At 38.3% G+C, this 14,498-nt stretch overlaps 1 protein-coding gene across 1 annotated transcript in view; it reads left to right on the forward strand.

Moving 5' to 3' along the window:
- chrm3a (cholinergic receptor, muscarinic 3a) overlaps positions 1 to 14,261 on the forward strand; it is a 128,038-nt gene extending 113,777 nt beyond the window's left edge. The window contains exon 3 of the mRNA XM_037686121.1: positions 12,261 to 14,261. Coding sequence (XP_037542049.1) covers positions 12,280 to 14,214 — 1,935 coding nt within the window. The 5' untranslated portion in view covers positions 12,261 to 12,279 and the 3' untranslated portion in view covers positions 14,215 to 14,261. The remainder of the gene's footprint in view (positions 1 to 12,260) is intronic.
- The last annotated feature ends 237 nt before the right edge of the window (positions 14,262 to 14,498 follow it).

Consider the following 14,498-nt stretch of genomic DNA (forward strand, 5'->3'; position numbering starts at 1 on the left):
CTATCTATCTATCTATCTATCTATCTATCTATCTATCTATCTATCTATCTATCTATCTATCTGTAGCTACCTATCTATCTGTAGCTACCTATCTACTTATCTATATCTATCTAGCTATGTATCTAACTTCTTGTTTCACTGCCACCACTTCCAACTCATACAGGAGAGTTCCAATGTGTTCCCAGGCCAGCTGAAAGAGATCGTCTTTCCAGCATGTCCTGGGTCTTCTCTGTAGTCCCCTCCCAGTTGGACATGCCCAGAACTCATACCGAGGGAGGCGTTCAAGGAGAATCCTCACCAGATGCCTAACACCTCGACTGGTTCCTCTCAATGTGACGGAGAAGCTGCCTAAAATTTTGTTTGATATAACCTTTGGCTTTTCTGCAATTCTGGCAATATTTTTGCATAAAATCATTTTCAAAAGGGTCTTACCTCTAACCAGAAATCAACAAAATCCATGCTCAATAATCGAGGTATACAATCTAACATTTTTCAATCAGGTCATCTGGACAGAAATGTTCAAATCAGAAATATTGTTCAAACTATAGCTATGTTTAGAATTTGTTGGTTTCTATTAAACATATGGTCAGTGGAGTGGCATCAGTAATCATGAGTTATACAGTAGAGGAAAAAAAATGGTAATCCAAACGCCTTTTTTATTTACAAGAGAGTAAACAATCACATTTGAGAACTTGAATACTAACTCTTGATGTCCATGTTCTTAAACTTTATGTGTGCATGCCCACTTGTAATTCTTGTGTGCATTTGTGTTGGAAAATGTGACTCCCCTTTGCTCTCCTTTTCCCCCCTTTTCTTTCTGCAGATCTGGAGATTGTGTTTGGTTCATCTGCAGCTGGTAAATAGAGAATAGTCTAGTGATATTGAGAGAGACAGATGAGACCACTATGACTTCCCCAGAGAATTTCAGGAATCAAATTTAAAAGCTATTTTCAGCTTCGATGCAGGTGTATTCACGTCACCTTGATATTATTAGATGAAATAGGATACACCCACTGCAAAGTTTGTGTTTGGGTGGGAGTATGTTTGTGTTTAGCGTGTGTAACATCAAGGGAAAGGGGTTAGGTGGCTGGGTCGTCAATGTTTGACTGAATGAGGCAGAAGGGCAGACAGAGATGTAAGCGTATGTGTGTATTTCCACATTCCTGTGAGGGTTTGGCTTTGTAATACATTTAGTGCTTTGTTAACCATCTACGTCAGCCTGTCTACATCCGCCAGGATTAATGTTTGGACTGTATTATAACCAGTCCTGTCAGCAGCACCTTCTTTGTGGCAGTTCAGGTCTTGGATCATTTTCAAAACTTCCTTGTTGACTCACTGCCCCTTACAAGTGTTTGAGAATAGGCAGCTGATGGTCTGTTTGCCTATGCTGAGTGAAAGAGTAGCACAATATTTGACAAAGTCAACATTGCTAAGGGTGTTATTTTTTTCGTCTGTGTCAGTCTTATGTAAGCACATCTGCAAAGAAGCGTTTACATGCATGTGTTATATGTACAGTTACCAGACATGGTCTTTGTCACCTGACAGCCTTTTGCCCTGAGTTTAGAAGTCTGTTTTGTTCTTTCCCTTTCACATAAACACACAACATCCCACTGCTGGATAAATTGGGATATCAAAGCAGGAGGTGTGACTACAAGCAACTCATGCATTCCAATCCTCAAATCCTTTCACCTCCTTCAGTCACTGTCCGGTAGTCTTTCCATCAATGTAGATCCATGCATCTCAGTCTCCAGCATTAATAAGACCCCTCTCCTTCTGCTGAAGCATGTTTACATAGAGGAGAGAGTGTGCTTTTTCTCCTTCTGCTTCTCTTTTGCGTGTCTGTTCAATAGGCAGATGGCTGTGCTTCCTTTTAAGGATCGATTGCAATACTGGTTACATGTGTATAGCATCTATGAAGGGTTGTATTCAAGTCTAGGCATGAAGGGCAAGACAAAGGGTCAGCGTTGGAATTAGACTTGCACAAAACAACACTGTTTGTCAAAGTATGGCATTGCATAGTTTGGATTGTGGAAATTGTTTGGAATCTGCTGTCAGTGAAGCAAATTTAACGCTCAACTTTTTTCCTGAAAGGTCCTTTGTGACATTCATAAAGCTCAGAGTAATTTCAACGACAGAAACCTAACTTTTGTTTTAAAACATACACACAGGAGGTATGCATTGGAGATTATCCAGATTTAGATTTACTGTGAGACTGAAAGAAAGGTTAAGCTTTCAGTGTGTAGCTGTGGTGAAGTGGCCAAAGCCTTTTGGCTTGACATATCCCTAAGCCTTTCTTCCACTGTCTCTCTTTTACCTCTCTGTTTTTCTTCCTGTCTCTTTCTTTCTTTCGCATACACATATACTACACAGGCATGTCTAAGTGTCTAAGAGTGCCATGTCTAAAGAGTTCCAGCAGCTTGTTACTGAGGCTGTCAAAAAGCACAGAGACCCACCGCAGAGGTGAGGATGTGTGTGAAATCCCATGAGCGTGTAGCACAACATCCCACTTCTGTTTATACAGTTTTCGCTTCACATTGCATTTTTAATGCAACTGCTTCTTATATGACAAACAAAAAATACATTTTGTGTAGAAGCAGTGCTACTGGATTTGCTTAAATATGTTCATGTATATGTATATGTTGCAGTTAAAGTGTAGCCAATATTTTCCAACCATTCATTAATGCAACGCAAAGTTAAAAGACCAAAGATGAGGGACATTTATTTATCAGCTTTGCATGAGTACTTTATGAAATCGTTCACAAATACTTATTTTTAGGGGCAATAAATGTCAGCGTAAATGATGTTGTTGACCAACAAGCTGTTCATAAACAGCTGTAAAGACAGCTATTAGATTAATTTTAGGGTCTCCAGTGCACACACATCTTCCTGAATCCCTTGCTCTGCTTCCTTTGTCATTTGTATTTACAATTGTCATTAAGAGCAATGTGTTTAATAAATGCGCAATTGATTTATCAGATTTCTATAAATCTAAATATATACAATAACAGCTGCTCAGTCAAAAGTATCTGGAATAAGAAATGAAATAGGTTTTTTTGTGTTTAAAGACAAAAAACTGAAAGAACTATTTGTCGTGGAAACATCATACAAGCATCTTTTTTTTCATAATCATAACTAGACAATGCAAAATCAGAAGGTCCTGTTTTGAACTTAGACATAAAAAAATGTATATGCATGAACATCCTCTCTGCCCTTGTCACAGTGCAGGGTAGTGTCATGTGAAAATAAGACACAGAGTTGCAAATCATTGAGCCTCATGTAAAGGTTTACTGCTTTAAAAGTTGGACTGACACTCTGGACTGACAAAACAAATAAAACAGGAGACAAAAGTCAAGCAGATGTGTCTTGCTGAACGTATCCGTTCGTGCACCTCAGATCCCTTGCAGACCACCAACCTGGCCTTGTCACAACAGACGTTTTTGTCAGGCGTCACATTTTGGCTACAGTTCATGCATAGCCTTCTTGGCTCTGTGCATAACCTCTTACGCTAATTATTGTTTCACTTCCTCATGCTGTTATTTTATCAGACTTAACTCCCGTCAGACCTCAGTTTATGGCTCGTGGTGCCAGTGGAAGCAGGGTTCAGACACAGCGCAGCAGTAAGCTGGATTGCCGCAAAAAGGACACCTCAATAAAAGCAGATCTCCTGGCTGCCCACGGTCATAAATGAGAATAAACAAGGTTAAGGCAGAATAATTATGCTGAGCTGCTTCCTGGTATTAAGGGACGGCAGGACGTCTTCCATTGTACAGATGCTCTTGGTTTTTCTGATGAAAACCACTCATCCTCAAGGAAGTTTTCCCAGAGGAAGAGTTTACAGTTATCACATTTAGAGTTTTAACCAGAAGAGGTGAACAATGGTATTTTTGCTGAAGCTTATACATTCCAAAAACAACTATAAAATCAACAATTCGTTCTTCTCTGCTTCCAAATGCTACAAAAATAAGAGCATACTTGTAATATACTGTATTTTGAGAATAGAACTTTGTTTGAAACCTCTGAATATTCCATCATTCTCAAAATAAATATGAAATAAAAATACTACGGCTGTTTTGATTAAAATATGAATTTCTGCACTTATTTCTGAACATATTACTTTTTTTAATTAAACTGACATCAGCTATTACATTTGTCGACTGTTCCTCTTTCTTCCATTGTTCAGTGTCTTCATTATTTCATCAAAAAAAAAAAACATGAAATAACCTTTTGTACCCCAAAATTCTGTTTTGCCTCAAGTATATTTGGTTGGTTTTCTAATCTTGTGCATCTCTTAATTAAAAAATAATGCAGTAGCTTTGTTACTATATTTGAAACTCACATTTTGTTTGCCAGTGGTAAGCTGCTGGTTCCACGCCTCGTATTTTAGTAATGCGTTTTAAAATCCAATTTTTCCTAGGTGCTCATTTAGATGTTCAGCCCATCAACACTTTCTAGAGAAGATGAAGAGCACTTGATTTTATGAGAAAGTATCTCAGAAGAAGAAGAAAAAATCTTAAAATGAGATATACAGGTATGGCACAGAATTGTCAACAATTTAAAGGGTGCAGATCCAGTAACTTTCTCCAGCACTGATAAGGATTTTTTAATTTTTTTACTTGAATTCAACCGTACTCCTTATTGGAAAGGATACCTCACACTTGGCTTAAGGCATAATGGCTTCAATAGTTAATCAGTCAATCTGAGACATACTGAAAGTTGTGTATACTCACTTCAAGCCCTTCAAAATGGCGTGATGTTCTGATACGGCTCACAAGTACGCACTCAAGCAACTGTAGCACGTGTACTGTATATATTCTTTACTGTCGAGAACAGCAGAGCTTCCAGCTGTGTAAGCGTCCCCTTATTTTTCTCCACTCTACACCACAACAATATTTTTTTCTAAATATACAAACACATAAATATGTATTTAAACAATCCAATAAAGATAATCCCTTTATTTATTAGTTTTTCTAAAAGATTTTGTTGTATTAATTTGCTTCTATTGGCAGATTTTAATGAATAACTTTTTGCTCATTGCAATAAACAAACCATTAAGTTAAAGGAAACTAGGATTTTTTTTCATAAATACTAATAATTAGTATTGCCTAAGTCAAAAAATATATACAACAAGATGTGTATATAGTGTAGTTCTTCCACCTTATTCACAGCTTCTCCTCAAACTCTTAAGTTATCATGAAGCATGGATTTCCCTGTTAATCACACACAGTTTCGGGACTTCACACACAACAATTTGCTCAACTAGCACATTCCAAATTAAAAATCTGTGAACTTTAAGAGCTGACTTAAAGGATTGCCTGTTTACTTCAGCCAGTAAATCTTCTGCCCCACAAAAAAGCACTAAATGCTTGTTCTTGTCAGCAGTGAGCACCTGACAGATGGCCTCAGGCGGTTGTGCAAACCCCTTTCTACCATCCTCTGGCAGCAGAACCACCATCACCAGCTTTAGATAGATTTAGCTCATCATAAGCTAGCTAAATCAATCACTAAATAAATAGCTTTCTCCAGTTTGGCTTTCCTGACAAATGTTCAACATACAGTACATTTGTTATTTTTAATATGTCTACATTTCAATGTCAAGGTCAAGCTTTCTTTATTGTCATTCTCATCATATGTGGTACATGTGGTGGAATGAAATTGTGTACGCAGGGTCCCAGTTACATGCAACGTCAGCAACAACAGCATTTGATAGAACAAAAGAAGAAGTAACTTTGTTTGTGTTTGCTTTTTACCTGAATTAAACTAAGATATGGCGTTCAAGGTTCTTCATGGTCATTCGCATCACATGTGGTACATGAGATGGAACAAAATGGTGTACTCAAGGTCCCAGTTACACCCAAAAATATATAAAAAATATAAGTCTAAAAAGAAACAGTATATAAGGATCTAAGATATACACTAAGATGTATGCTAAACAAATGCTAAACGATATGCTAAAAGACCTAAGATGTACGCTATCCATCCATCCATCCATTATCTTTACCCGTTTATTCCATTTTGGGTCACGAGGGTCGCCGGTGCCCATGTCCAGCAATCACTGTGCGAGGGGCGGGGTACACCCTGGACGGGTCGCAAGTCCATCACAGGGCCACATAGAGACAAACGAGACAAACAACCATTCACTCTCTCACTCACACCTAGGGACAATTTAGAGTTACCAATCAGCCTAACATGCATGTTTTTGGACTGTGGGAGGAAACCGGAGTACCCGGAGAAAACCCACGCATGCACGGAGAGAACATGCAAACTCCACCCAGAAAGGCCCCTGGACCGGGGTTTGAACCAGGGACCTGCTCGCTGAGAGGCAGCAGCTCTTCAAGTTGCGCCACCGTGCTGCCCAGATATACGCTAAATACTCATAAAAAAAAATAAAAAATCCAAAACACGAGCCTGTAGAGAGCAGGTGGGTATGAATACAGCAGCATAAAGGCAAGAGATCAGCAGCATGGATAATCAGCAGCACAGATAAGTCACATATCATCAATTAAAGTAACATCGCAGCGATTATTTTTCCTTACAGTGATTATCCTTTATCTTTTCCAGTGATTTACCTAAGTGAACAAAGATTGGGGAAAAGAGACGTATTCTTTGAGTAGTACAAAAGGAAATTCAGTTCAAGAAAATAAAGATCTTTTAAGATGAAACGTTAAACTTTAACTGTGAGTTAGTAATTTGTCTGATGGGTTTTTTTTACTCTTTGTGTTGACAGTCACTGAGCTTTAGGTCAACAATCCACCAGTAAAGAGGTTAAATATTAATTTACTGCATCTGCATCAATTACAGAAGAGAATAATATTCATTTATTCAGTCTATCCACTGCACTGAGACTCATGACTTCTCTAACAGTTGAATTTAGATTCAGATGTAACTTGACATATTATCATGTAATTTAGTTGTGGGGCTGCTCACTTTTGCGGGGCCACAGTAAGCAAACTAACACAAAATGTTGGGCAATTGGTTCACCTTGAACGACCTTCCTGGCGCAGCCTGGGTTTTAACCTGCAGCCGCAGCTGTTTAATTTAAAGTAACTTTTTTTTTAATTGTGCACTTATCCTTTATATACATTTCTGATTCATGTGTCCATGTAAAACTAAAATAGTTATTCCAGCTTTTAAATGTTTCAGCAACATTTCATCTTAAAACACTGCACCTTCCAGTACAACATAACACTCCAAAAATAACAACAAAAATGTTAAATTGTGTAATTTGGACCAATCTCTTTAAGTGAGAAATGTTTTGTCCCCACATCCAGAGGACTTACTCAGTCTACAGCCTTCACTGCTGTGTTTCAAGCCAACCTCCTGTTGGAATTTCAAACGTAGGCTTTTAACACATGCAAAACACACCCATCCAAAACAATCAGTCATCATGTGCAACAATCAAATGTTTTAAGCTAGATGCCCAACTTGCTACTGACAGAAACAACCTGAGGACACCAAGGCCAAAGTGATTCTGAAAACAGGTTGTAAGCTAAATCGTCCACGTAGATAACAACAAAAAAGGTTAAATCGTGTCATCTGGACCAGTTTCTTTAGGTGAGAAACATTCAGTTTGTTGGTGGCTCCTCAGATTGAAGAAGTCCTTCGGATAAAAGACGAAATGTCTCGGCAAAAAAAAAGAAGCCGTCCCGGTGACCTGACTGAACATTGTTGAATTTTATACCTGGATTATTGAGCATGAACTTTTGTGTTTTGAACCATTTTGGCAAGGCTGCCTCAGAGGAGTTGACGGAGAAGAAGGCGGGCTCCAGAGACCATCTTATCACCAGCAAAATGCCTCAGCAGAAAAAAGAAACCATCCAGATGACCTGAATGAACATTGTTTAAGTGAGAAACATTTTGCCCCCAATCCAGAGGACTTATTCAGTTTACAGCCTGACAACCAGATCTGTCCCATAGGTAGCTTTTACTTCACTTTTTTTATTTTTACTCCACAACCACTGTCAGTGAATCATAATGTGCTTATAAGACTGACTGGATGATGATCTTTATATTTGGATTTTGTTTTTATGTCTATGTTTGGTTTACACATATTTATGTCCCAAACTGTTGTGCTTCAACAACGTATGAATTGATGAAATCAAAAACATCCAAGTGGATTGTTCAGACATTTTATTGTGGTGAAGGTAGTTTTAGGTTCATACTTGTCACTTTCTCTTTTGTCTGATTTTAGCATCACATTATATCATACATTGATTACTGTATGGAAGTCTGAGATTATGTGCCCTGTTCTGAGTACTACAATTTGGGGATTTCAGCAGATTATTTTCCATGCAGAATAGCCAAAATCAATACCTCAACAATCTTGTGACTACTTGCGAGATCACATTTTCTTCGTAAGCACTTCACCCTGTTTGCCATGTTTTGTCTTTATTTAGGGATGGTGTCATTACTGTCTCGTATTGCGGAACATTGCATCATCAAATTCTGAGATACAGACAGAAATCTTACTGGAAAGATTAAGGTGATTTATTTTTGTATTCTTTAGAAGTCTTAAAAAGAGTTCATCTTAGTCATTAATAGCTATTATGTATGGGGCGCTGTTGGTAAAGTTACACAGCCAAAAAATAACAGCAATATTTTGGTTTATTTAGCCTTTCATAAGAAAAAAAAAAGTTGTTGTTTTTTTCAGTCATATTTTAACCATGTTATTCATACATTTATAAAATGTCATAGTTCCAAGCTAATTATTTAATTTACAAGCTCAGTATTTAGTTTACAAACTAAATACTTCAGTTGCAAGTTAAATATTTATTTAGCAACTAAATATTTAGCTCCACACTAAATGTTTAATTTACAAACTAAATATTTAACTTGCAAGGTAAATATTTAGTTAGTGAACTAAATATTTGGATGTAAATTTAATATTTAATTTCCAAGCTAAATATTTGTTTTCAAAACTAAACATTTAATTTCTAAGCTAAACATTTAATTCCTAAACTAAATATTTAATTTGCTAACTAAATATTTAGCTCAGACCTAAATATTTATTTTCCAAGCTAAACATTTAATTTCCAAAATAAATATATAATTTGCTAACTAAATATTAGTTTGTAAACTAAATATTTAGCTTGTAAATTAAATATTTAGTTTGGAACCATGACATTGATAAATGTATGAATAACATAGTGAAAATATGACTTTGAAAAAAAAAACACTATTTTTTTCTTATGAAAGGCTATATAAACCAAACTATTGCTGTTAATTTTTGACTGTGTAACTTTACAAATGACACTCCATAATTATGGCCAGTGGTTTCCCCTCAGTCTCATCTTCTGCCACAAAGCAGAAATCTCCACTTTTTACATAGCAGTCCAGTCAATTCGGCCTGTTTCTATATCTAACCTACATCTCCAATTATTTACCCCTTTTTCTTTATATGTGGTCAGTGTTTTAGTTTTTGTCTGTTTTGTTTTGACTTTGTGGTTAAATGTAGTTCTACTTTTCTTAAAGTACATGTCATGGTTACTTTTTTTTATGCTTGAGTACCGGTAGTCATTAAACCAGTGCCTAATTATGGTGAATGCAAAAAGCCCACTCTGTCTCCCGATGTCTTGCTGCATGTGTCTGAAGTTATGAGTGCACATTACATAAAGGAGCAATTGGAGACCAACAAGTCCATGCTGGACTTTATATGTCTGTTCCACTGCTCTGCTAAATTAGATTGCTAAAATTAGAAACCTAATGGAATAGCACTCTACCCAACTCCCACCACCTGGCCTATAGTCACCAATTTAGATGGATCCTTGGACCCAGCTTGGGTTGTGCTGTCCAACCATTCTGGTACAAAAGCCTCAAAATAAAAGAATAAGCTGTGTAGTAACCCAATAAATGAGTATTGATCTCTCTGTGTACCTGAGACCATTACAACTACGTGCCTGGGAGTTAAACTTGAGGTATATTATAGGGCTTGAGGCTGACGCCATAATGTCATTAAGGCAATAGCAGCTGCTTACTGAAATCTAACCCACACAATGTATGTCATCTCAAGTTACATATGGCTTTTCAAATAAAACATTGCTTAATTGGAGAGGTAAACAAAAGCCAGCCTGGGTGTTATGAGCAGTGTTTTATTTTTATTTCCATCAAGGATAGTGGATGACCTTGTCTGATGGCTGAGTCAGAAGCAGCCTCTACAAGATTTAATCTATCAGTTCATATTTTTGTTTTCTGTTGTAAAATAGAATTAATCGCATCTATGCAGCAAAACAAAGTTATTTTTCTCATTTTCAGTCAGTGTAATCATTTTGTTTCCCAATTGGTTTATTATAGCAATGTGATGTTTTCTGTAAGTTTTTTCATCTAATGGACTCTGCTTCGTCTTTTAACTGAAGCAAAACAGAAAGGAACACTAAAAGTCTGACATTTTGCTTTTTACCGCAGGCGCCACTTTTTCCACCCTTGCTTTGTAAACCTTCCATGTCTGGATCGCCCCCAAAAGAACAGCACGTGACTCACATTTAATTTGCAAATCAGAGCTTCTTCGTTTAAATGAAAGTCACTACTTGTTTGGCGAAAATCACTTTTCAACTCAGTTTTTTTCAACCTGTCAAGAATAAAAACTTGAGAGAAATGTCTGTATTTTTGTAACTCTTATCTTCACACAGACACATTTGGCCCTTGTAAACCAATTAAGAGTTGTTCAGCTTTCATTAGTAACACGTTGCTGTATCATACGCCGTGTCAAATTTGCTTTGTAAAAAGTTTAACGCTGACTTTGTTGTCTTAAGAGGATTTTAAACTTGTCATCATAAATTATGGATTTTTAACAGGCCGTGTTTGTTTATTTTATTGCATTTTTTGCTGATTTTGCTTATTATGATGCTGCTCTTCAGTTTGTGTGCATGGACACATTTTTTTATTCCTATGGAGATATTGCTTCACTCTGTGTTTTCCTTTAACTGAGCAGCCTCGCACACAATAACATGGCTGATACATGTGTGAAATGGGAGAAAATATTGTCCGTATATGTGCATGAAACTAGTAGTGTGTGTTTGCAGCCTGGACAGCAGGGGGCCCTTTTAATAATATTTGTAGCAGTGTGTGCTCGGTGTCACAGACACTGCTGGCTACTGGGGTTATTTAACAACTCTGTGGGAGGTCCAGCATTCTAGACACAGGTGCACCACTTTGCTTCAAATGCCTTTCCCTGAAGATGAAATATTGTCAGAGAGCTATTGTCATTGTGAACAGTGTGAGATTGCTATGGTCTTTGTGTATAAGGTGGATAACGGTTTGGATAGATTGGGAGAAAGGGGTTGAGTGTTTTTACTTGTAGCAGGTTGTTGCTTTATTGTTTCACCCAAAGTAGCTTAGACGAGTCAGTTTTCCTCTGTGTAACTATCGTTTTCAAATGAGCTTTTTTACTGCTGCTTTTTTTTTTTTTTTTTTTTTTTTTTACTAATCATGGTTTTCAGGTTATTTAATAGTTTTGTGCATAAAGTCCTTTTTGCCAATCTTTTTAAAACGATCAGCACAAAGAATTTGGAAATTGCCAAATACCAAAACATTTTGGTATACTAATCCCCCCCCCCCACACAAAAAAAAATATATTTTTTTTTTTAAATAAATAAAAATAAAAGTAAAAATTCAAGATCCTCAGAGGTTGGTTCTTCTTGAGGGAAAAGGCTGAGTGGCATTTTAACAAAAATGCACTACGTTTTAAGGCTGGAAAATGCATCAAAGAGCAGCATTTGCTTTTGTATAAAATTCCCTCGTGTGATTACATTTGATTTTACTGTGAAAAGCCCCGGCCATTTATACACCCAATAGGTAGTTTCAGAAAATATGTTTTGTAGAATTGGCATCAATAGAAAAACATATTGCCAGTATGACAGTAAGGTGTCTCTACAGTTTGCTGGATGTCATGAGAAACAAGTGTTGATTGCAAACTCTCTCCTTCTTTCCCCTGTAGCCCATATAACTTGTTGAGTTAGATGTCCAGTTATGATAATAATATATGGCTAGATATAAATTCAGTATGCAAACGTATTGTTCTAAATCTTGTTATAAATTATAATGAATAAAGAAAAAACTGTTACAAAAGACATTTGTCAGACAAGCTTAGCTATCTTGTTAGAAAAGAAGAATAGCTTCACCTACTGGTGATCTGAAGGGTTTGCAAGTGTACTCATTTATTCTTTTTATTTTATTTCTCTTTATCCTTCTATCACCCCCTTTTCCCCTCCTTGCTTCTTCCTTATACTCCCTTTGTTCCCTCTTTACTTTTCTATCATTCTATTCAGAATATGCCAGAACACAACAATGAGCTCCAACAGCACAGACCCTGGTCTTCTTTTGACTACCTACCCCTCGCCGCCAGTGGCCGGAGCCTATCCACAATCCAATGCTCTTCATAGAGGAGATTTTGAAGAAACCTCATGGTCGGGTTTTTATCCCAATGCTGCTGCTGATAACTCATCCTTCAGCAACACGTCACAAATTAGCAATGTAACAAGAGTCCTTGATCCCCTGGGTGGCCACCCTGTGTGGCAAGTTGTCCTCATTGTCTTGCTGACAGGCACACTGTCTCTGGTCACCATTATTGGCAATATGCTGGTGGTGGTGTCCTTCAAGGTTAATCGCCAGTTAAAGACAGTCAATAACTACTTCCTTTTGAGCTTGGCTGTGGCTGACCTCATCATAGGGATCATTTCTATGAACCTTTACACACCTTATCTCATAATGGGCTACTGGGCCATGGGAACCTGGGCCTGTGACCTCTGGTTGGCTATTGACTATGTTGCAAGCAATGCATCAGTTATGAACCTTCTAGTCATCAGCTTTGATCGCTACTTTTCAATAACAAGGCCTTTGACCTACAGGGCCAAACGAACCACAAAGCGAGCAGGAATCATGATTGGATTAGCCTGGCTTGTTTCTCTAGTTCTGTGGGCCCCTGCCATCCTGCTGTGGCAGTACTTTGTAGGTAAAAGAACAGTGCCCTCAAGTGAATGCTATATCCAGTTCCTCTCAGAGCCGATTACAACCTTCTGCACAGCTATGGCAGCGTTCTACCTGCCTGTGACAATAATGAGTATTCTCTACTGGCGCATTTACAAGGAGACCCAAAATCGTACAAAAGAATTAGCCGAGTTGCAGGGGTCTGGAAGTCATGGTGGGACAGGAAAAACCGTTGGAAATATGGGGAGTGACAGAACTCGTTTTGTGCATCACAAAGGAAGTTCCAGAAATTGCAGTAGCTTTGAGCTGACCAGATCATCAAGGAGAAGGAGTACATGTCAGGAGCTTGTTGGACGATTCCATTGCTGGCCGGGGGTTCGTTCCTGGAGACCTGGTAGTATCCGTCAGGGAGATGGTGATCCAGACCAGAGCAGCAGTGACAGCTGGAACAACAATGATGCTGCAGTCTCTTTGGATCACTCTGGGTCCTCAGAGGATGAGGACTGTGGTGGAAAAGACATGATTTCCCAGAGTCATGCCATTTTTTCCATTGTTCTTAGCCTCCCTGGCATTAGAGCTGCTGTCAACTCTCAACTTACCTCATGTGAAGATCTGGATGCAGCATCAGAAGAAGATCCACTGAGGGCAGCTGAGTACAACCGGAACAGCTTGTCAACAGTTAGCACCACTACCACTACTCCCATTACACCTGAGTGCACAAACAGTACAGAAAACAGCTACAAGCAACGCTACTGCTCACACAAGACCCAATCAATGTCTAGCATTCAGTCTAAGTCTAACCAAGGGCTTCTTGATGGTACCCCAATAGCCACTGCCAACGACAACACTACTGGTAGCACAGCCTCTAAGTCCTCTTCCATCCCACTGTCTTTTAAAGAAGCAGCTATGGCAAAGCGTTTTGCAGCTCGAACCCGAACTCAGATCACCAAGAGAAAACGTATGTCTCTGGTGAAGGAGAAGAAAGCAGCTCAAACTCTCAGTGCCATCCTCTTAGCTTTCCTCATAACATGGACACCTTACAACATCATGGTGCTGATCAATGCCTTCTGCAAAACTTCTTGCATCCCAGAGACTCTGTGGGCAGTGGGATACTGGTTATGCTATGTCAATAGCACAGTGAACCCTATGTGCTATGCACTGTGTAACAAAACATTCCGTACAACATTTAAGATGATACTGTTGTGCCGCTGGGATCAGAAGAAAAGAAGAAAACTGCAGTTCCAGCAGAGGCAGTCGGTGGTCTTCCACAGGGGGATCCCCAGGGAGTCTACATGAATGACTGAAAGTTCAGATGTCTTACAAAATTTAAAAAATGAACACACTATTGACACAAAGGAGTCTCCATGTTGTTGCTTTTTCTGTGGAGTTTCTTTGTTTAGAGATCCGTAATGTCCTTCTCTGCTGTTATGATGATTTACAGCAACACTATGTGCTGGTCTTGCAGTGTGTAATGTCAGTGCATTTACTGTGGCAAAAGGAAATGTACATGTGTGTGGAGGCTTGTCAAGGGTGAAGTGCAGACATGAAAAAGCTTTTTCTTTTTCCTTGGAGAACTCTAC

The sequence above is a fragment of the Nematolebias whitei genome, chromosome 1, assembly GCF_014905685.2.
Source record: "Nematolebias whitei isolate Nwh7 chromosome 1, NemWhi1, whole genome shotgun sequence".
NCBI lineage: Eukaryota > Metazoa > Chordata > Actinopteri > Cyprinodontiformes > Rivulidae > Nematolebias > Nematolebias whitei.